This window comes from Jaculus jaculus, chromosome 10 (genome assembly GCF_020740685.1).
Source record: "Jaculus jaculus isolate mJacJac1 chromosome 10, mJacJac1.mat.Y.cur, whole genome shotgun sequence".
In the NCBI taxonomy this organism is placed as follows: Eukaryota; Metazoa; Chordata; class Mammalia; order Rodentia; family Dipodidae; genus Jaculus; species Jaculus jaculus.
Window position 1 is genome coordinate 26,041,796 of NC_059111.1, and position 23,331 is coordinate 26,065,126.

The 23,331-nt window shown below is 42.2% G+C and overlaps 1 protein-coding gene across 2 annotated transcripts in view; it reads left to right on the forward strand.

The window, feature by feature from the left end:
• Morf4l1 (mortality factor 4 like 1) overlaps positions 1–12,291 on the forward strand; it is a 31,602-nt gene extending 19,311 nt beyond the window's left edge. For both annotated transcript variants that reach the window (XM_045160805.1, XM_045160806.1), the window contains 7 exons: positions 5,126–5,151; positions 5,981–6,069; positions 7,429–7,530; positions 9,117–9,205; positions 9,513–9,685; positions 10,060–10,144; positions 11,562–12,291. In XM_045160805.1, the coding sequence (XP_045016740.1) occupies positions 5,126–5,151; positions 5,981–6,069; positions 7,429–7,530; positions 9,117–9,205; positions 9,513–9,685; positions 10,060–10,144; positions 11,562–11,646 (649 nt within the window). In that variant the 3' untranslated portion in view covers positions 11,647–12,291. The remainder of the gene's footprint in view (positions 1–5,125; positions 5,152–5,980; positions 6,070–7,428; positions 7,531–9,116; positions 9,206–9,512; positions 9,686–10,059; positions 10,145–11,561) is intronic.
• Positions 12,292–23,331: the final 11,040 nt, after the last annotated feature.

Genomic DNA, 23,331 nt, shown 5'->3' on the forward strand with positions numbered 1-23,331 from the left:
CAGAGGTAGGAGGATCGTCATGAGTTTGAGGCCACCTGAGACTATAGAGTGAATTCCAGATCAACCTGAGCTACAGTGAGACCCTATTTTGAACCCCCCCCCCAAAAAAAAATTATTTGAGAGAAAAGTGAGTGTGCCCAAGGGCCTCTTGCTAGTGGACAAGTGCCACTTTGTGCATCTGGCTTCACATGGATATTGGGCAGGCAGGTTTTACAGGCACGCAAAGGGCTTTAATAATCTTGTCATATCCCAGGCCCCCTGAATTACACCTTTTAAGGGAATGTTTTTTTCTTTTTTGTTTTTTTCCCAAGGTAGGGTCTCACTCTAACCCAGGCTGACATGAAATTCACTATAGTTTCACTGTGGCCTCAGACTCATGGCGATTCTCCTACCTCTGCCTCCCAAGTACTGGGATTAAAGGTGTGCGCCACCACACCTGGCTAGAGAATGTTTCTTTTTTTTTTTTTTAATTAATTAATTTATTTATTTGAGAGCGACAGACACAGAGAGAAAGGCAGATAGAGGGAGAGAGAATGGGCGCGCCAGGGCTTCCAGCCTCTGCAAACAAACTCCAGACGCGTGCGCCCCCTTGTGCATCTGGCTAACGTGGGACCTGGGGAACCGAGCCTCGAACCGGGGTCCTTAGGCTTCACAGGCAAGCGCTTAACCGCTAAGCCATCTCTCCAGCCCAGAATGTTTCTTCTTGCCTTTTAAATATTTTCTTCTTTTAAGAAAAATTTTAAAATATATTTTATTTATTTATTTGAGAGAGAAAGAGGTAGAGAGAATGGGTGCACCAGGCCCTCTAGCCACTGTAAATGAACTCCAGGTGCATGCCCCCTCGCCCCCAGTGCATCTGGCTTACATGGGTCCTGGAGAATCGAACTGGCACCCTTTGTCTTTGTAGGCAAGTGCCTTGACCACTAAACCATCTCTCCAGCCCCTTGATCTTCTCATTTGGAGGCAAAAGCTGTTTATGTTAGCTTTAGACAAACAACTTTATTGAGTCATAACATGCGTTTTGTCCAAGGAAAATAGACTCTTCTATGTGCTTTTCCTTGAAACCAGTATGAAATGTTACAGACTGGTGTTTCTACTTACATGACTCTTGTAAAAATTTTAGGTGCTAGTAATAAAAAATAGGCATTTAGCTGGGCTTGGTGGCGCACGCCTTTAATTGCAGCATTTGGGAGGCTGGAGAGATGGCTTAACAGTTAAGATGCTTGTCTGCGAAGCCTAAGGACCCATGTTCAACTTTCCAGGTCCTATGTAAGTCAGCCAGATGCACACAGAGGTAGGAGGATAGCCATGAGTTCGAGGCCACCTTGAGACTACATAGTGAATTCCAGGTCAGCCTGAGCTTGAGCGAGACCCTGCCTCACAAAACCAAAAAAAAAAAAAAAAAAAAAAAAAATTTTTGAGTGACAGCTGTTTTACCTTTTATATTTGATGAGAATTTAACTGATGGGGCAAGTACTGGGTGTTATTTAGAAGTTAGCTCATAAGTTTTTATTAAAACAACTGATTTACATTCATGATAATGCTTCCTTGGAAAGCTGCTTGTAGCATCCATTAGGATTGGAATAACATTAATTTAATAATTAAAAAAAACTTACGTGTTCATGTGAATATGTTTCCTCAGGCCCTCATGCTTGCAAGGAAGTGCTCTTAATTGTAAGCCATCTCTCCAGCCCAAATCTGACTTTGTGTGTGTAAGTAAGAGAAAGACCAGGTGTGTGTGTGTATGTGTGTGTAAAAGAGACTAGGGATTGAAGTTAGGGTTTCAAGCATGCTAGGCAAACGTTCTCCCACTGAACTGTGAGTTGTAGCCCAAACTCAACAAACTTTTATTTAATAAACTTTATTTATTTGTTTGAGAGAGAAAAAGGCAGAGAAAGAGAATGCGTGTGCCAGGGTCTCCAGCCACTGCAACCGAACTCCAGATGCTTGTGCCACCTTGTTCATTTGGCTTACATGGGTCCTTAGGCTTTGCAGGCAAGGGCCTTAAGTGCTAAGTCAGGATTTTCAGCCCTATACAAACTTTTTATAAAGAAAATGATGGCAGCCTGGCGTGGTGGTGCACACCTTTAATACCAACACTTAGGAGGCAGGTGTAAGAGGATCAAAGTTCAAAGCCACCCTAAGACTACATAGCGAATTCCAGGTCTGCCTGAGCTAGAGTGAGACCCTACCTCTGGGAAAACAAATAGATTTTAGCAATAAAGCAGTACTTAGGCTTATAACTAATAATCACAGTACTGAACAAGTTGAAATCTAAGGGGTGGTGTGCCTCAAAGTTACTTATATTTGAATAAAAAGTTTTGGTGGGCTGGAGAGATGGCTTAACTAGCAAAGTCAGAAGACCCAGATTTGATTCCCCAGTACTTTCGTAAAGGCAGATGTACAAGGTGGCACATGTGTCTGGACTTCACCTGCAGTGGCTGGATGCCCTGGTGTGCTCACTCTTTATCTGCTGCTTTCTCTTCTTTCTCTCAACATAAACAAAATATTTAGGAAAAAAGTTTTGATGAACAGTGGATAGATACATTTTTCATAATTTCTCACATGCATTCTCATTTTTTTGGTGAACTTAATTTTTTTCACATGCTTTTAGATAATCTCTCAGAATTGCCTAGGCTAACCTTGAAGTTGCCATTTCTTGCTACAGGCATGCATCATCCTCACCACATTATTTTATGCATACCTGGACTTGAAGTGAAGTGTTTAGAATTCATATTTCTTATTCTTACGTGGAAGCATTTGACATTGGCTCCTGGGTCTTTTAAAGTACTTCCATTCCTATTGGAATAGGATGTTTGGTTTTTTTTAAAATATATTTTATTAAATGGGTGTTCCAGGGCCTCCAACCACTACAAATGAACTCCAGGTGCATGCGCCCCCTTGTGCATCTTGCTTATGTGGGTCCTGGGGAATTGAACTGGGACCTCTCCAGCCCAGTTAAAAAAATTTTTTTAAAATTAACTTTCATGTTTGTAAACAATATCCCATATTAATTTCCCCTCCCGCTTTCTCCTTTGAAACTCCACATTCCATCATATCCCCCTTTTCTGTTTAAATTTTTATTTTATTTTGGAGAGAATTGGTGTGTGGGCCTCAACCACTGCAATTGAACTCTAGACACTTGCGCCACCTAGTGTGCCTAGGTGACCTTGCACTTGTCTCACCTTTGTGCATCTGGCTAATGTGGGATCTGGAGAGAGATTGAACATGGGTCCTTAGGCTTCACAGCAAGTGCCTCAATTGCTAAGCCATCTCTTCAGCCCAGATGTCAGTTCTTAATTTTTTGTTGTTGTTGAGGCAGGTTACTCAAAGCAACCTTCCACCTCAGTCTCTGGAATGTTGGGATTAAAGGTTTGAGTCACTTCTGCTGGCCTAGAATGTCAATTTCACCAAGTAGTAAAAGTGTTAATTAATTCTGATGTTAAGTTTTCAAATTGATTTTTTTTCCCCAGGGTGGCCTCAAACTCACAGTGATCCTCCTACTTCCCAAGTGCTGGGATTAAAGGCGTGCACTATCATGCCCAGCAAAATGGATTTTTTAGATGATTTTTTTTTTTGAGGCAAACCCAACAGATGACCTTTTTTTTTTTAAAAAAAAAAATTATTTATTTAGAGTTGGAATGCAGAGAGAACTGGCCAATTAACTGTATGAAAGCTATTGCATTTTTTCTTTTAGTTTTTCTTCCAGTAGGGTCTCACTCTAGCCCAGGCTGACCAGGAGTTCAAGTTCAGTAAGTAGTCTCAGGCTGGTCTTAAACTCACAGTGATCCTCCTACCTTGGTCTCCCGAGTACTGGAATTAAAGGTGTGCACCACCATGCCTGGCCTGTTGCACATTTTGAAAACCTAGCTTGCATGTTTAATGAATAGATTAAGCAGGAGTATACAGATCCTTTACTGTACCCTTGAAAAACAGTTATGGCAGTGTTTTAAAATTTATGGCATATAACAAGTATGTAACTCATTGAGTATAAGAACTCTTAATTGATTTCTCTTGGGTATCAATGTGTCCTTGGCATGTACAAATAAAGTTCATGGTTTGATGTGACCTAGAAAAACTATTTGCAAAGTACTGGTGTTATCAAAGGAAACTTTATCAGGGGAGACTTACACTTAATGTGGCTAGATTTGTGTTTTAAAACCAAACACGTTAATTGGAGTTATAAAATGAGCCTTAAAACCCAAACTAAATATGTTGGTACTCTTAAAAATATTTAAAGTTACAGAAACATTCAAAATTGGGTTTATGGTATGATCCTTCCATAAGTAATCTATGAACTTGAGCTTTGTAAAAAAAATTTCTTGTGTGTTGTAGAAATAATTAGCAAAGGGGCAAAGCTAGTTATTTTTATTTGGTAATATATAAACAGTTATGAATTACACTGCCACTGGAGATAATAATAGATGGAGACACATCAATATTATTTTAGATGTAGGAATAGAAGGTATAATAGTGAGGGTTGGCGGGATTGCTCAGCAGTTACAGGTGCCGGCTTGCATAGTCTGATGGCCTGGGCTCCAGTCCTCAGGACCCAAGTAAAGCCAGATGTACAAAGTGGCATCTGCATCTGGAGTTGGTTTGTAGTGGCATGCTTATACTCTTTCTTCTCCTTGCAAAAAAAGCATAGTATTGGAAAGGAGAGGACCATAGTTTAGAGAAGATATAAAATAAAGCAATATTTGGATCAGTGAGAGTGGGTTACAAGGTATTTTTGTATTTAAAAGTACAAAATTTAAATGTTTTGGTGCTGGAGAGATAGCTTACCAGTTAGGTATTTGCCTGCAAAGCCAAAGGACCCACATAAGCCAGATGCACATGGTGGTGCATGCATCTGGAGTTTGCTTGCAGTGATTGGAGGCCCTGGCATACCTATTCTCTCTCTTTATCTGCCTCTCTCAAATAAGTAATAAAACAAATGTTTTGGGAAACAAATTTGTTTGTAAAATGTAGAAAAATGAAGCCTGTGAAATTTTTGGTAAAGTTAATTAGTAGACTCATCTTACTCTAGAGGCCATATTACTCTGAGTTTAACCCTGATGAAATGGAATCAGAACAGGCAGTTTTCCTAGGAGTAATTGTCATCTTTTTCTTTTCCTTTTTTTAGGAAAACAAAAAAGAACAAGCAGAAAAGTAAGAAAATTGTTTTTGCTTTTGTTGTTCTTTTTTTTTTTTTTTTTTTTTTTTTTGAAGTAGGGTCTCACTCTCTCCCAGACTGACTTGGAACTCTGTAGTCCAGGCTGGTCTTGAACTCATGGTGATCTTCGTACCTCTGCCTCCCCAGTGTAGGTATTAAAGGTGTGTGCCACCATGCCCAGCAAAATGCAACATTGTTAAACTTAAGTTTGTTTTTGCCTTTAAAACATTACATTTTGAACTCACTATTTTAAAAGCTGTGATATTTGGTAGTAAATATATCCTTGATCTCAAATATGTCACAACAGTGTAGAACTGATCTTTAGAACTTGTAGGGTTGAGCTATTTTCTTGATGACTCCTGAGAAGAAAACATTTTCTTTCTTTTGGTTTTTGGAGGTCGGGCCTCCCTGTAGCCGAGGCTGACCTGGAGTTCCCTCTGTGGTCTCAGGCCTTGTGCTCGCGGCGATCCTCCTCCCTCGTGCTGGGATTAAAGGGGTGCACCACCACACCTGGCAAAAAGTACTATTTTTAATAAATGGAGGATGATATTTAGTGTTGCTGTAAAATTTTATTTTTGGTAGGAACATGATTCCTTTTTGGGGGGTCTTGAGGTAGGGTTTCCTCCCAAGTGCTGGGATTAAAGGCATATGCAACCATGCCTGGCTGGCAACTTTTTTTTTAATGTGTTTTAGGAATATGATTCTTAAACTTAGAGTTAACTAATGTCTGTAAATTGGAAAAATGATGTATCAAGAGATTTTGAAATAAAGAATTTCTTACTCAGTTAACTGATATAACCAATCCCCCACCCACAATTTTTGTAGCACCTGGGAATGGAGATGGCGGCAGTACCAGCGAGACACCTCAGCCTCCTCGGAAGAAGAGGGCTCGTGTAGATCCCACTGTTGAAAATGTACGTTGCTCTTCTCTTTGTCTCTTTCTCGACCTCTGATGTTTCTGGTTCTCCTCTGTGTTCTGGCATTACAACTCCCCTCCCTTCTGTTGTTTTGAGATAGGGACTTGCTATATGGCTCATGCAGGCCGCCCTTGGACCGGGATCCTCGTGCCACAGCTTCCCAGATGATGGGATTGCAGGCATGTGCTTCCAAATTCAGCTGTGTTTTTCTTGAAAAGAAATTGCTCATTTGCAAGTATAGCAATACAAGCAGAGAAGAGAATATGAGCATGCCAGGGCCTCTAACTACTGCAAACGAACTCCGGATGCATGTGTCATTTTGTGCATCTGGCTTTGCATGGGTACTGAGGAATTGCACCCTTGTCGTTAAGCTTTGGAAGCAAACACCTTAATTTCTGATCCATCTTTCTAGCCTGTGTTTACTTTTTAATTGACAAAGCAATTGGGGGTATTTATAAGCAGTGGTGTATTCTGGAAATAGGCACTTTGGGGCCAGTTTTAGATTTCATAAGATGTAGTTCAGTTGGTAAAGAACTTGCCTAGCATGCACAATGGCAGTTTTCCCTCTTGGTGTAAGAAGGCAAAGTGTACTCTTTTGAATTACAATAAGATGGTTGGGGTAGTCATTTGGTCATCAGCAATAAATGTGAAAATAAGTCAAAATGTGATTGACTCATGATACTCCATTTCCAAGAAAGGAGAAAATTTACTAAAGAAATTCACATGAAAATGTATTAAAGGATTCTATAACTCAAGGGGCTACTTTTCTCCTAGATGCATGATCTTGTGTGGTTTTTTTTTTCCAAGGTAGGGTTTCATGTAGTTTGTAAATTCCTTGTGCATAGGTGTGTGTTTAGGTTTTTTTTTTTTTTTTTTGAGGCTGGCTGACCTGGAAGTCACTCTGTAGTCCTTGAGCTAATGGCGATCCTCATAACTTTGCCACTCAGGGGCTGGGATTAAAGGTGTGCACCACCATGCCTGGCTATAAAGGTCGATTTAGTTATTTTATTTATTTTATTTTATTTATTTGACAGAGCGGGGTGGGGGGGACACGACAGAATGAGAATGGGTGTTCCAAGCCTGCAGCCACTGCACACGAATTCCAGATGCATGCACCCCCTTGTGCTTCTGGCTAACATTGGGGGGGCGTCCTTTGGAACCGAACCTCTAGGTCCTTTGGTTTTGCAGTCAAATGCCTTAACTGCTAAGTCATCCCTCCAGCCCTGAAGGTCTGTTTAAAATAACCCGTACCAGATGCCTCTAAAGGGTAGAAAAGATGCTCCCGTTTCAGTTCCTGTTAAATGAGAAAAGATCTGTTTTTAATACCTTTTTTTTTTTTTTTTTTTTGGTATTTAGGAAGAAACATTTATGAACAGAGTTGAAGTTAAAGTAAAGATTCCTGAAGAACTGAAACCATGGCTTGTTGATGATTGGGACCTGATTACCAGACAAAAACAGGTAACTTGAAAACTGGACAGATCGTTGGCTGTATATTTTAGCAAAAAGAAAAAAAAGGCTTGGACTTCTATTTTTAAATTACTAATTTATGAAAAATAAAAGTTTAGAGGTTTCTTGCATAATAATTCCTCCAATAAATTAATAGACAAGTGTGTTTTCCGTCTTACTGTCAGTGAAAATGAAACATCTATACATTTTCTTGATGATGGAATATAATAAAAAGCACACATAACCAGCTGTAAGTGATCCTGAGTTTAAGTTCCTAGGTTTGATCACAAAGGCTAGAGAATAGTCACAGAGTTCAGTTACCCAAGTTGAGGAACTTGAGGACAAATAGATTTACTTAAATTTACAAATGGTGGGATGTATATAGCTCAGTGGGTAGAGGTGTCTGTTCATATGCATGAAGCCCCAGGCTTAATTTCCCAGAACCACATAAACTTGGCAGCCTACCTCACAACTCTGGGAGGTGGAGGCAAGAATAGGAATTTTACCATCATCTCATGTGACAAATGGAGCCAGTCTGAGCTATATAAGACCCTGTGTCAAAAATAAATAAGTGGCCCGGTGTAGTGGTGCACGCCTTTAATCCTAGCACTCAGGAGGCAGAGGTGGGAGGATCACCGTGAATTCGAGGCTACCCTGAGACTCCATAGTGAATTCCAGGTGAGCCTCTACCTCAATAAAACAAAAATAAATGGATGAATGAATGGATAAGTATAAATAATAAATGGTATAGGTTGTCTGGGGTATGGTGGGGTGAGAATAGCGACTTGTAGAGTATTATGAGACATTTCATAGATTGCCATAGATTGCATTTGATGGAGGATCATGCAGTTTATAGCTAAGCTGTGAGGATTCAGACTGGCTTTCTTTGCAAACGTTGGTGAAATTGGGCATGCTTTTCAATCTTGTGCTTTAGCACCTAATTTTAGGGGAACAGTTGTCCATGTCTCATTGAATAGAAATGAGAATGAAAAGCAAGAATTATGTTACTACTTCAGGTGGGGATTTGCACAGATGATTACAGCCAGTGATAGTATAAAGTCACATTCAAGTGTGGTATGTTTTATATAGTCCGTCATGGCTCCAACAGATTGCCATTCTTCATAGTGGGGTTACATGGTATCCTGTAGCCACTTTTGGCTCTTTATTTTCATTAAAATTAAATGCAGTGAGGGCTGGAGAGATGGCTTAGCAGTTAATGTGCTTGCCTGCAAAGCCTAAGGGCCCATGTTGGATCTCTCCAGGTCCCCAGGTAAGTCAGATGCACAAAGGTGAGTCAAGTGCAAGGTCGCACATGTCCACTAGGTGGCGCCTCTGGTGTTTATTGCCATGGCTGAGGCCCTGATGCACCAGTTCTATCATTCACCCACCCACCCACCCATGCATGCATCATCTATAAAACAATATTAAATGCAGTGAGTTTTAGTCCCTCCGTCACACATTGATGTTTCAAATGCCTGAATAGTTCATTTTCCTGTTTTTATAATACTATTAGGTGCTCTTTTAATCACAAGGGTTACCCAGTGTAATTTTTCTTTATAGAGAATATTTGTATTGAAGTGACTTTTTCTTCCACATAGCTTTTTTATCTTCCTGCGAAGAAGAATGTGGATTCCATTTTGGAGGATTATGCAAATTACAAGAAATCTCGAGGAAACACAGATAATAAGTAAGAATATACCCAAAGATACTTTATTAAAAGTACCAAGTAGTGCTGTTTTAGATACAGTTAAACTGTTGTGGAGATACTTGCTTATTCATTCAAAGTTTTAACCATTTGAAAGTCCAAACAGATGGCTTTAGTTTTTCAACTCTTCGTTGACATAGTTTCGAAATTGATTTCATATGACCTTGTTAAATTCCTAAATTTAAAAAAGTCTTAGAAATAGTCTATTACCTTTAGGTTCTTTATGTCAGTTGAGTTCTTCTCTACCTTACCTCTTCTCAGAAATGTTTTGGAAATAATTTTTTTTCAGGGAGTATGCTGTTAATGAAGTTGTGGCAGGGATAAAAGAGTACTTCAATGTCATGTTGGGCACTCAGCTACTCTACAAATTCGAGAGGCCACAGTATGCTGAAATTCTCGCAGATCACCCTGATGCACCCATGTCCCAGGTGTATGGAGCGCCACATCTTCTGAGATTGTTTGGTAATTTAGTAGTTTACTTTTTCCTCTGAACTTTTAACATCAGAATTACCAGTCTTGGATTAAATAGCAAAACTCTTTTAAAAGCCAAGAGATTTAGAATTTGCTTAATTTTTTTTTTGGGGGGGGTTCTGAGGTAGGGTCTCATGCTAACTCAGACTGACCTGGAATTCACTATGTAGTCTCAGGGTGGCCTCAAACTCTCTGTGATCCTCCTACCTCTGCCTCCCGAGTGCTGGGATTAAAGGTGTATGCCGCCACGCCCGGGAGAAATTGCTTAATTTTTAGGGGAGAAATTTAGGGTGGTTATGTTTGCTCATGTGGTTATGAAGTGTGCTGCATTACACACAACTGACTTCATTCTTTTGTTTAAATAGTACGAATTGGAGCAATGTTGGCCTATACACCTCTGGATGAGAAGAGCCTTGCGTTGTTACTGAATTATCTTCATGATTTCCTCAAGTAAGTTTAAGTATAATTGAAAGCTAAGTTTGAAAGATGGAAAAAGTGGGGAATGGGCAGTCCTGGTTTCTATACATCTCATTATGGACATGTTTGTAATGTGGAAGAGTTATAAAACAGCTTATCAAAAGGGTGAGGCTGCTCTAAATGCACTACCAAGGAAAACTATTCATGTGTCAGTTGAAGGGCAATGATGAGAAACATATCAATTTTTGGGAAAGATTTCATTTTCTAGAACATGGACTTGGCATTAGGAGACAGGTTAAGTTTTTGGTTTCTACTTTTATTTATGGGTCTTGCTCTAACCAGTACTATACATTTTCTCTGGAGACACCCCTCCCCCCCACAAGGTAGGGTCTTGTCTCTAGCCCAGGCTAACCTGGAATTCAGTATGTAGTCTCAGGCTGTTCTTGAACTCATGGTGACCCTTCTACCTCTGCCTCGTGGGTGCTGGGGTTACATGTACACCGTGTTTAGCTCTTAATAGACTATAGAAGTATTCTGTTTCATACTTCAGATCCCTTTATTTGAAGTTTCAGCTTGAAATTAGTTTTTAAACTTGTACAGAATTTATAACAGTTTTCAAAGGGCTAAAGAAATAATTCTTTTGGGAAATACTGCCATGGAATGTACAGTAGGACAGTAGGATTATCCTATCTTTATGTTTGAAGACAGCAGTTCTTGGCTGTTGGTGTAAAAGGAGCTGCTCCACACTCCTGTATACATAGTTTATCACTTAATCTTACTTGCTTAAATTGTAACTGCACGGTGTTACTGTGAGTAGTGATGATTTCATTATGTTTAAGATTTATTTTTTTATTTTTTAAATATTTTTTGTTCATTATTTATTTATTTATTTGAGAGCGACAGACACAGGGAGAAAGACAGAGAGAGAGAGAGAGAGAGAATGGGCGCGCCAGGGCTTCCAGCCTCTGCAAACGAACTCCAGACGCGTGCGCCCCCTTGTGCATCTGGCTAACGTGGGACCTGGGGAACCGAGCCTCGAACCGGGGTCCTTAGGCTTCACAGGCAAGCGCTTAACCGCTAAGCCATCTCTCCAGCCCTTAAGATTTATTTTTATTTATTTATTAGAGACAGAGAGAGGGGTAAAGGAGAGAGGGAGTGAGAATGGGCACTCCAGGGCCTCTAGCCACTGCAAACGAACTCCAGACGCATGCACCCCCTTGTGCATCTGGCTTACATGGAGTTTGGAGAATCAAACAAACCTGGGTCCTTAGGCCTCCTAGGCATGCGCCTTCACTGCTTATCCTTCTCTCCAGCCCTCATTATGTTTTAAGAATGCATTTTGTGTGACTTCTGTGTGTGTGTGTATATATATATACATAATGTAGGAAGGTGTTTGAATCAAGATAATGATTTCTAAAATGTTTACAATGAATTGGTATTTTACTTTTAGGTACCTGGCAAAGAATTCTGCAACTTTGTTTAGTGCCAGTGATTACGAAGTGGCTCCTCCTGAGTACCATCGGAAGGCAGTGTGAGGCACGTGTTCTCACTTGTGTTTGGATCTCTGTAAACACAGTTTTGTTCTTAGTCCTTCTCTTGTACAAATGATGTACTTTGAAGATGTTAGTGTATAACAGAATTGATGTTTGTTTTCTGTTTGATTTTAAAAAGAGAAAATAAAGGGAGTGACAGCTCCTTCTTTTTTTTCATTTCAAGGTTTCTACCAGTGTATTCAATGATGGACAACAGAGAGACATGCTGTAGAGTGTTTTATTGCCTAGTTGACAAAGCTGCTTTTGAATGCTGGTGGTTCTATTCCTTTGACACTACGCACTTTTATAATATGTGTAATGCTCTATGACAAAATGCTCTGATTCCTAGTGCCAAAGGTTCAATTCAGTGTGTATAACTGAACGCTCATCCATTTGTGCTCTTTTTTTTTTTTAAATGGTGCTTAAAGAGCCCATCCTTTGCAAGTCATCCATATTGTTCCTTAGGCATTTTATCTTTGCTCAAGTTGTTGAAGAATGGTGGCTTGTTTCATGGTTTTTGTATTTGTGTCTAATGCACGTTTTAACATGATAGACGCAATGCATTGTGTAGCTACAATTTTATGGAAAAGTCAATCTTGTAGAAGTTGTTTTTCAGATCTTCAATAAATTTTTTCTTTAAATTTCAAAGTGTGATTATGTGGCTGTGTTATAAAAATCTTTGTATACTGTGTCTCATAGTTGATTGTTCAGTTGGGTGTTTAATTTCTTACTTTAGCTTAGTTTAGCTTTGTCTGCTTATAATTCAGAGCAGCTTTGACAGTTTACTTTGAATCCAAACTAAAAACTCATGATGGTGTACCTTCCCCTACACTCTTGCTAATTTGAATCATTAATGCCATTTTTATCTGTGTAACAGATAAAAATTAAAAGTTGGCTTAACAGGTAAGGCTTTGCCTGCAAGGCCAAAGAACCCAGGTTTGATTCCCCAGGGCTCACGATAGCCAGATGCACAAGGGGCACGCATCTGGAGTTTGTTTGCCGTGGCTGCAGGCCTTGGCATGCCCATGCTCTCTCTCTCTCTCCCTCTTTCTCTGTCAAATAAACAAAAATCTTTAAAGTTGAACTTAACCCACTCCACACCTGCTTTATTGCACAGTGCTAGCCCCCACCAGTAGACAAATTTTACTGATCTTATACGCAGTCTTCATATATTCTCTGCTGTTAGGTTTTATTTAAAGCTCACACATCAGCTCCCTTATCCATAGGTGTCATCAGGCCACATTCACACAATATTGGCAACTCTTAACTCCTTTCTGCTGCGCCTTACCTAGATAGAATAGGTTCTGTACGCGAGTGTAAACTCCTTTGATTAGCCTTGATAAGTAATCCCCACATGAATTTTAAATTTTCCTTAATTACCTATTACTTGAACTTTTTACCTATAACCTTGACAGCAAATAGGTACTTTCCCTAAAAGATGAGCTCTTCCTTTTCAGTTGTGCCCTTCTCTAGTCCGCGGTGGCTCAGCTACAAGTTTGTTTTTTTGTTTTGGTTTTGGTTTTTTGTGTTTGTTTTTATTTTTGTTTTCGAATAGGGTCTTGCTTTATCCCAGGCTTACCTGGAATTCACTACATATTCTCACAACAGTCCTCCTACCTCTGCCTCCCAAGTGTCGGATTAAAGCCATGTGCCACCACATCTGGCTTTGAAAAAATGTTAAGTTCATTTTTTCCCTAAAACAAGATTATCTCTTTGTGCTGGGATAAAAGAATAAAGAACAACACACTTGATAGCCCCAATGGGGCATGCGTAGAGAACAGCCTCCAGGTGACCGCTCAAGGGTCAGCTCTCCTGGCCCTGCCTTCCGTTGTTGACAGTACCGTGAGATGAGACTCCTGCCACATTGTGCCAGGCCTTATATTGGTGCTGGGGAATTGAACCTCCATCTGCAGGCTGTGTAACTGCTCAGCCATCCATGCTGATACATCAGTTCCGGTTCCTCTTCAGTCTTTTGTAATAGGAACCCGAACAGCATGTGCATTACTGATCAGGTAAATGATCCAGTTGCCCCTTTGAAGCCCAATCGAATGGACTAGACTGAGCTATCCCAAGGGATGTGAAACAGTAACCATGTTCTCAGAACGGATACTTGGGATGCCACCAGAGTCATGGTGAGCTTTCCCTAAAAGATGAGCTCTTGGTCCAGTTCACTGAGCAGGTTCTTAATGCCACAAGCAGGATAATCTTGTGACACCAGTCTCAGGGAGCCACGTGTCTGTCCCTTAACAGTAAGAAACTATAGATGACACAGGCTGGTAACATGTAGGAGGCAGCAGTCCTGGTCTGGATTGATGTGAACATGAACTTCTTCACACTTGTGCTTCATACCTACTCTAACCATTTATTTGCTCTTTAGGAAACAGAGTGAGTGGGTGCATCAGGGCCTCTTACTGCTGCAGGTGGACTCCAGACATGTACCATTTTGTACATCTGGCTTTCTGTGGATACTGGGAAACCAAATCTGGGCTAACAGGCTTGCAGGCAAGCGCCTTGAACTGCTGAGCCATCTTACTAGCCCTAAGGAACTGTTAGTGGTGAAAGGCACTTTGTGTAGCCTGACAGCTTGAGTTCAGTTCTCCAGGACCCACGTAAGGCCAGATGCAGAGTGGCACACGCATCTGGGATGTTGGCAGTGGCAGCAGGCCCTGGTGTGCCCATGTTCTGTCTCTCAGATATTAAAATTATAAAGACTGACAGAAATGTAAATTAAAATATTTAGGGCATTGGGGAGATAGCTCAGTGGCTGGCCTGGGTTTGATTCCCTAGTGCTTTACATAAAGCCAGATGCAGAAACTCTTCCATGTGTCTGTAGCTCATTTGCTGTGGCAAGAGGCCCTGGTGTGCCCATACACACACACACTTTTTCCTTTCTGTTCTTTTGAGGTAGGGTTTTGCTCTAGCCCATGATGACCTGGAAGTCATATGTAGTCTCAAGATGGCTGAACTCGGAGCAACCCTCTTTCCTCTGCCTCCTGAGTGCTGGGACCACACCTGGCCATACGCATACTTCTCTCAAATTAAAGAAATTAGGGGTTGGAGCGATGACTTAGCAGTTAAGCGCTTGCCTGTGAAGCCTAAGGACCCCAGTTCGAGGCTCAATTCCCTAGGTTCCACGTTAGCCAGATGCACAAGGGGGCGCACGCATCTGGAGTTCGTGTGTGGTGGTTGGAGGCCCTGGTGCGCCCATTCTCTCTCTATCTGCCTCTTTCTCTGTTGCTCTCAAATAAATAAATAAAAATGAACAACAAAAAAACTTTAAAAAAATTATATATATATATGCCCACATACACACACAAACACTCATTTGGGGATTGAGAGACTGCTCAGTGGTTAAAGGAGCTTGATTGCAAAGTCTGATGGCCCAGGGTGAATTCCCCAGTACTAACAAAGCCAGATGCACAAAGTGGCACATGCACTCCTTGGCTGTGGCCCGAGGTCCTCAGAAACCACTGCCAAAATGTCAATCCCTGAGTCATCACCATGGGCTTAGCCTCCTCCATCTGCCTCATAAGTAACCGTAGGCAAATCCAGATCTATAGCTGTAGCCTTGCAAGTCATGAGTAGTCATTCTCTTGTTGAGTTAGCAGAGAGGACGAGAGAGAGAGAGGGCGGGGGGACCTGAGAGCACATGCATGCATTTGGATGCAATGTGTGTACACATGTGAAGGCCATAAGGTTAATGTTGACTTTCTTCCTCATTCGCTTTTTTTTTTGGTGGGTGGGGGGTTGAGGTAGGGTCTCACTCTCTAGCCCAGGCTAACCTGGAATTCACTATGTAGTCTCAGGGTGGCCTTGAACTCACGGTGATCCTCCTACCTCTGCCTCCTGGGGGCTGAGGTTAAAGGTGTGCGCCACCACGCCCAGCTTATGACTTTTATTATTGAGGCAACGTCTCTTACCAAAACCAAGGGCTTGGGGGCCTGTGTCCACCTGCTGAGCCCTGGGGTCAACAAGCAGGCCTCACACCCATCCAGCATCATGTGGTGATTCAAACTCAAGTCCTCACCCTGCACGGCAAGTGCTTCATCCATTGAGCATTAACCACTGAGCGATCTCCCTAGCCCTATATTAGAAGTGAGTTAAACTGACCAAAAGAGAGAGAGAGAAAGCTGTTGGGTTGGAAAGATGGCTTAGCAGTTAAGGTGCTTGCTTTTGAAGCCTAAGGACCCAGGTTTGATTGCCCAGTACCTATGTAAGCCAGTTGCACATGGTGGTGCATGCGTCTGGAGTCTAGAAGCCCTGGTGTGCCCTTTCCCTTGTTCTCAAATAAATAAAAATTTTGAAGTGTTTAAAACCTATAGATATTATATGTTAAAATCAGCATTCTCCAAATGAAACAGAAAATGGTATTTTACATCTTTGCAAAAGATGAACCATATCTACTTCTGCATTAAGTCTCTTGCTGTACATCCATTGAAGGTATATGAAGAAAAATCCTTGAGGCTGGTGCAATGGCTCAGTGGTGAAAGGCTCTTACTTGTAAACCCTGCCAGCCCGGGCTCTGTTTCTGGCACCCAGGCAAAACCGCGAGCAAAAAGAAGCAGAAGCTACTGAACCTGGAGCTCATTTGCAGTGGTAGAAAAATCCTTGTATACAGCCTCAAGTGGGAGAAAAAAAAAAAAAAAAACCACCAAAAAACCCCATTTCCACATGAAGAAAGGAGTGTTTCTTTTTAATATATTTTATTTACTTATTTGAGAGAAAGAGGGAGAGAGACAGAGAATGGGCATGACAGGGCCTCCAGCCACTGCAAATTAACTCCAGATGCATGTGCCCCCTTGTGCGTCTGGCTTATAGGGGTCCTGGAGAGTTGAACCATGATCCTTTGGCTTTGCAAGCAAAAAACAAAATCAAACAAACAAAAAACCCGCTAAGCCATCTCTCCAGCCCATGTTTTTTTTTTTTATTAACAACTTCTATGATTGTAAACTATATACCATGGTAATGCCCTCCCTCCCCCAACTTTCCCCTTTGAAACTCCATTCTCCATCATATCCCCTCCTTTTCTCAGTCAGTCTCTCTTTTATTTTTTTTATTTTTTTTGGTTTTTCGATTTTTCGAGGTAAGGTCTCACTCTGGCCCAGACTGACCTGGAATTCACTATGGAGTCTCAGGGTGGCCTTGAACTCATGGCGATCCTCCTACCTCTGCCTCCCGAGTGCTGGGTTTAAAGGTGTGCGCCACCACGCCCAGCTCTGTCTTTTATTTTGATGTCATGATTTTTTCCTCCTACTATGATGGTCTTGTGTAGGTAGTGTCAGGCACTGTGTGGTCATGGATATCCAGGCCATTTTGTGTCTGGGGAGAGCACGCTGTAAGGAGTCCTATCCTTCCTTTGGCTCTTTCCACCACCTCTTCCACAATGGACCCTGAGCCTTGGGAGGTGTGATAGAGATATTGTAGTGCTGAGCACTCCTGTCACTTATTTCCAGCACCATGATACCTTCTGAGTCGTCCCAAGGTCACTGCCATCTGAAAAGAGAAGGTTCTCTACCAAAAGTGAGAGTAGTATTAATATATGGGTATGAACATTAAGAAAAGTGCTTACTGGGCAATTTGCTGAGCATAGTATATACATTTAGCCAGACAGCAGCAGATGTTACACCCATGGGGCTCATGACTACCCCTGTTGTAGATTTTCAGTATCAGGGATGTATTCCCTCCCATGGAGCGGGCCTCCAGTCCAATTAGAGGGCAGTTGGTTTCCACTATGACAGACATGCCACTATTGCATTGGTTAGCTCATTTGGTCTGGCTGGCAAAATTTAAGACTTGCAGTGTCCACTGGTATCTTCCCTGGTGGTTTCTCTTTCTGCCATTGAACTGCATGCAGAATGGCTTCTTTGAGCTTTCTGTCAGCTGGTCTTCATGGAGCAGCCCATGGTTGTTTTTTTCTTTAATTTTTTCTTTATTTATTTGAGAGCGACAGACACAGAGAGAAAGACAGATAGAGGGAGAGAGAGAGAATGGGCGCGCCAGGGCTTCCAGCCTCTGCAAACAAACTCCAGACGCGTGCGCCCCCTTGTGCATCTGGCTAACGTGGGACCTGGGGAACCGAGCCTCGAACCGGGGTCCTTAGGCTTCACAGGCAAGCGCTTAACCGCTAAGCCATCTCTCCAGCCCAGCCCATGTTTTTTGAGGTAGGGTTTCACTCTAGTGCCCAGACTGACCTGGAATTCTATTTTTTTTTTTTTCCGAGGTAGGGTTTTGTTTTAGCCCAGGCTGACATGGAATTCACTATGTACTGTCAGGCTGGCCTTGAACACACGGTGATCCTCCTATCTCTGCCTCCCAAGTGCTGGGATTAAAGGCGTGTGCCACCATGCCTGGCTTGAATGAAGTGTTTTCATAGCTAGTTTAGATATTGTGGGTATTCTTGGAGACTGCCAAACTATATGGGTTTATTCTGCTAATTTTTTGTTGTTGTTGTTTTGTTTTTCAAGGTAGGGTCTCCTTCTAGCCCAGGCCGACCTGGAATTCACTATGGAACTCACGGCAATTCTCTGCTCTCTAGTGCTGGGATTAAAGATGTATGCTGCCATGCCCAGCTTTATTTATTTATTTTTTTATGAGAGAGAGAGAGAGAGAGAAAATTGGTGCATCAGGACCTCTAGCCACTGCTATTGAACACCAGACGTGTGTGCCACCTTGTGCGCATGCGTCACCTTGTGTGTCTGGCTTATGTGCATTCTGGGGAGTCGGACCTGGATTCTTAAACTTCATAGGCAAGTGCCTTAACTGCTAAGCCTTCTCTCCACCCCACCCTCTTCTCTTTTGATGGGAAAAATAAGAGTTCTCCGTGTGTGTGTGTGTGTGTGTGTGTGTTTGTGTGTGTGTGACAGAGTCTATATAGTTCAGGCTGGCCTCTAACTTTTGTTCTTCCTGCCTAAGACTTTGGAGTGATGGGATTTTTGGTGTGCACCACCGTGCCTGGTAAGTCTTTCTTTGGATGAAGGGTGGATGTATCTTGTTACAGCATGAAGTGTTGCTGTTACCTGGGGTAAAACACGTGTGGACAAGTGTTGGCGGGTGAGCAGCCTATGTGGAGGACGAGGACTGGGTTGGTGATGCAACTGGGTTCTCAGCTTTAATTCTGCTTTAGAAGCTGTGGGGTGTGTGTGTGTGTGTGTGTGTGTGTCTGTGAGCTGTTTTTCCTAGCAAGGCTTATTGCTCACTCCTGCCAGCAGGGGTCACTAGAGGGAACCTTCAAGGAAGACTTGGAAAAAGGTTTTTTCGTTCCTCCAGATTGGTTGCTCTGCAGGCTGCCTGCGCCGGCTGCCTGGTCTCATGTTCAATAGAGGGCGTCAGACCTGAGGCGCTCCTCTGTCATGCGACTCCCCACTCCTTGTAACTCAGTACATCACCTCTTGGGGGTGGAGTTGTCCAAATTTAGAAGCGTCAGTCTGGAGTCTTTTTTTTTTTTAAATGTCAAAGCACCAGGTAGAAACACTATTTCATCTTTAAAAATAACCGTAGCTGGGCTGGAGAGATGGCTTAGCGGTTAAGCGCTTGCCTGTGAAGCCTAAGGACCCAGGTTCGAGGCTCGGTTCCCCAGGTCCCACGTTAGCCAGATGCACAAAGGGGCGCACGCGTCTGGAGTTCGTTTGCAGAGGCTGGAAGCCCTGGCGCGCCCATTCTCTCTCTCTCCCTCTATCTGTCTTTCTCTCTGTGTCTGTCGCTCTCAAATAAATGAATAAATAAATAAATAATTAAAAAAATAATAATAACCGTAGCTGAGCCGGACATGGTGGCGCATGCCTTTAATCCCAGCACTTGGGAGGCAGAGGTAGGAGGATCGCTGAGAGTTCGAGGCCACCCTGAGACTACATAGTGAATTCCAGGTCAGCCTGGGCCAGAGTGAGACCCTACCTTGAAAGCCAAACCAAAACAAAACAAAACAAAAATTGTAGCTGTATTGTTTCGTCTCTTCCCTTTTAAAAACTTATTTATTAATATATGTTTGTGTGTTGGGGGAGGGGGTTGTATGCCCACAAATAAATGACCATTTGACTTTATGTGGATGGCTGAAACTGAAAAGTGAACATGGGCTGGCAGGTTTTTGTAAACAAGCATCTTTTTTTTCGGTTTTTCAAGGTAGGGTCTCGCTCTAGCCCAGGTGATCCTCCTGCCTGACCCTCCCAAATGCTAGATTGTGGATGTGTGTCTCAGGATTTTCTTTTTGAAAAAATTTATGAAATGTTTTGTTGCACAAACTAACCTACGCACTTAAACGCATTTTAACGTACGCTTAAAACAAACATTTAAACTGGGGTGGTGGTGCATGTCTATAATCCCAGCCCTAGGGAGGCCGAAGCAGTAGGATTGCTATAAATTCAAGGCCAGCCTGGGGTACACACAAGACCCTCTCTCTCTCAAAAAAAAAAGAACACACACAACAGCTTTATTTTATTTCCACCTTGCTGAGTCGTGGATCAGAACAGGCTTGGCTAGGCCAGTCATCTTTGGCACACGTGGTACCAGCCACCATGGTGGGGCTGCTTCCTCAAAGGCTTCAGCATGCCTATGTCAGATTGCTGTGCTATGCGGACTTTTTGCCCCCCAACAAATATTAAATATATATATATATATATTTCAAACTTATTGGAGAGAGAGGAAGAAGAGAGAGAGAGAGAGAGCAGACACACCAGGGCATTCAGCCTCTGCAAAGGAACTCCAGAGACATGTGCCACCTTGTGCATCTGACTTACGTGGGTCCTGGAGAATTGAACCTGGATCCTTTGGCTTTTCAAGCAAGTGCCTTAACTGCTAAGCCATCTCTCTAGCCCTAATTTTTTACTTATTTATTTGAGAGAGAGAGAGACATTCAGAGAGAAAGAGGCAGCGAAAAAGAGAGGGGGAGAGAGAGAGAGAGAGAGAATGAGCACACTAGGGCCTCTAGCCACAGCAAAAAACCTCCAGATACATGCATCACTATGCACATCTGGCTGTAAGTGGGTACTGGGGAATCGAACCTGGGTCCTTAAGCTTCACAGTCTTAACTGCTGAGCCATCTCTCCTGCCCATGGACTGATTTCTTTTTTAAATTTTTTGTTTATTTATTTATTTGAGAGCGACAGAGAGAGAGAGAAAGAGGCAGAGAGCAAGAGAGAGAATGGGCACGCCAGGGCTTCCAGCCACTGCAAACGAACGCCCCCTTGTGCATCTGGCTAACGTGGGTCCTGGGGAACTGAGCCTTGAACCAGGGTCCTTAGGCTTCACGGGCAAGCACATAACCTCTAAGCCAACTCTCCAGTCCCCACTGACTGATTTTTATATGCTGATTCAATGTTTTACTCCTAAACTCCATTTGGTCATGAGGTATGATCTTTTTTTTTTTAAATTTCCCCTTTTATTTATTAGATACAGAGGGACAGAGGGAGAGAGAGAATGGGTGCATGAGGGCCCCTGGCCACTGCAAACGAACTCCAGATGCATGCGCCACAATGTGCATCTGGCTTACGTGGGGCCTGGAGAATCAAACATGGCTTAGTCCTTAGGCTTCACAGGCAAGCACCTTAACTGCTAAGCCATCTCTCCAGCCCCATGTATGATTCTTTTTATACTAGTTGGGTTTGGCTTTCTAAAATTTAATTGAGATTTTTCTGATCTCTTTTGGTAAGGAACATTGACCTAATTTGCTTGTCTTTGTTTTTAACCTTTGGGTTATTTTTTCAAACCTTTATTATCTTTTCCTGAGAGCCAGGGTGCAAGTGCCTTTGGAATTTATTCACCCCAGATAATGCTGCTCCCTTTAAATGGCCCAAGGGTGTGGGCCAGTCTGCCTTAAACAATAATCATGCCAAGAACTGGATACCAACAACATTCTTAATTATTTTTGAAAATGCTAGAATGAATGATACTTACAAATCTCATTATGTTAACTAAAAGCAATAATAACAACTGAAAATCCTTAGTTTATCACAGGTACCTGGCATTGGAGTTGAGGGGGAGACTTGAACATTGCTGGCATTCTGCAGGTGTTTAATGCATGCTGTCCATTAACTAACCGGTAGGAAATTGGTTTTGTATAGCCCCTTTACAAGAGGCTGGTATCACTCCGGGGTTGGGGGCATAGACATGCGTTGGTGTTTGTAGAGAAACCATCTGTTTTTTTAAAAAATATTTTTATTTATTCATTTCAAATCACACACACACCGAGAGAGAGAGAGAGAGAGAGAGAGATAGACAGAGAGAGATATCAAGCAAGCAAGTCAGGGCCTTTAGCCACTGCAAAAGAACTCCAGATGCATGTATCACTGTGGGTACTGGAAAATCAAACCCCAGTCATAAGGCTTTGCTGCTGAACCGTCTCTCCAGCCCTCCATGGACAGCTGTTTTGATGACCTGAGTGGGCATCCATGACCTAGGCCACAATCCCTCCAAATGAGGCTAATTTTGAAAATGGTTGTTTGAGTTGCTGGTGATAATTTGAGTTTCTTTGAAACTTCATTGAAAAATCTTTATTTTTGGCTTTTCGAGTTTTTTGATGTAGGCTCATGGTGATCTTGCTACCTCTGCCTCCTGAGTGCTGGAATTAAAGGCATGTGCCAACATGCCTGGCTTTTTTTTTTTTTTTTTTTGAAATCTTTTAAAATGAATGACTTAACTGGAATTTTTTTTGTTTTATATGGGTACATTAATTGTGACAAGTGTCCCATACTACAGTAAGATTTTAATAGAAATGAGTAGGAGAGGTTTATGGGGACTGTATTCTATTTTTGTAATCATTTATAAACCCAAAACTTATAAAGTAAAACATTTGTTTAAAGAGAGAACATGGTGAGGGTTTGGGTTATACTGTTTTTCTACATAGCTGCTCTATTTTTATTCAGCTTTAAAAAATACTTTATTTATTTATTGGATAGAGATAGAGAAGCAGAGAGAGTGAGAATGGATGCACCCGGGCCTCCAGCCACTGCAAACAAACTCCAGATGCATGTGCCACCTTGTGCATCTCGCTTTACATGGGTACCAGGGAATCAAATCTGGGTCCTTGGCTTTGCCAGCAAGCACCTTAACCACCAAGATATCTCTTTAACCCCTTCACCTTTTTCTTTAAAAAAATTTTCATTGGCCTGGAGAGACGGCTTAACGGTTACAGTGCATGCCTGCGAAGCCTAAAGACCCAGATTCAATTCTCCAGGTCCCACGTAAGCCAGATGCAAAAGGTGGTGCATGCGTCTGCAGTTTGTTTGCAGTGGCTAGAGGCCCTGGTGTGCCCATTCTCAGTCTCTCTCTCTCCCTCTGACTGTAAAAAATAAATTAAAAAACTTTTGTTTACTTATTTGAGAGAGAGAGAGACAGACAAAATGGGCATGCCAGGGCCTCTAACCACTGCAGAGGAACTCCAGACACATGTGCCGCCTTGTGCATCTGCTTTATGTGTGTACTGACTGGGTCCTTAGGCTTTGCAGGTAAGTGTTGTAACCACTGAGCCATTGTGCCAGCCCTTAATTACCTTCTTTTGTGGCTGCTTTTTCTGTTGCTTTGTGATACATTTTTCTCTGATATTAATCTCTCTCTCTCTTTTGTAACACACTGAGTTGAATTAGAATTGCTTGCATGAGAATGGGCAACTTGCCCGTAGCTACACCATTAAAGAAAATGTCTCCCCTTCCCATTAACTGCCAAAACTCCTCAGGGATGGAGGCCTCCACCACACATGAC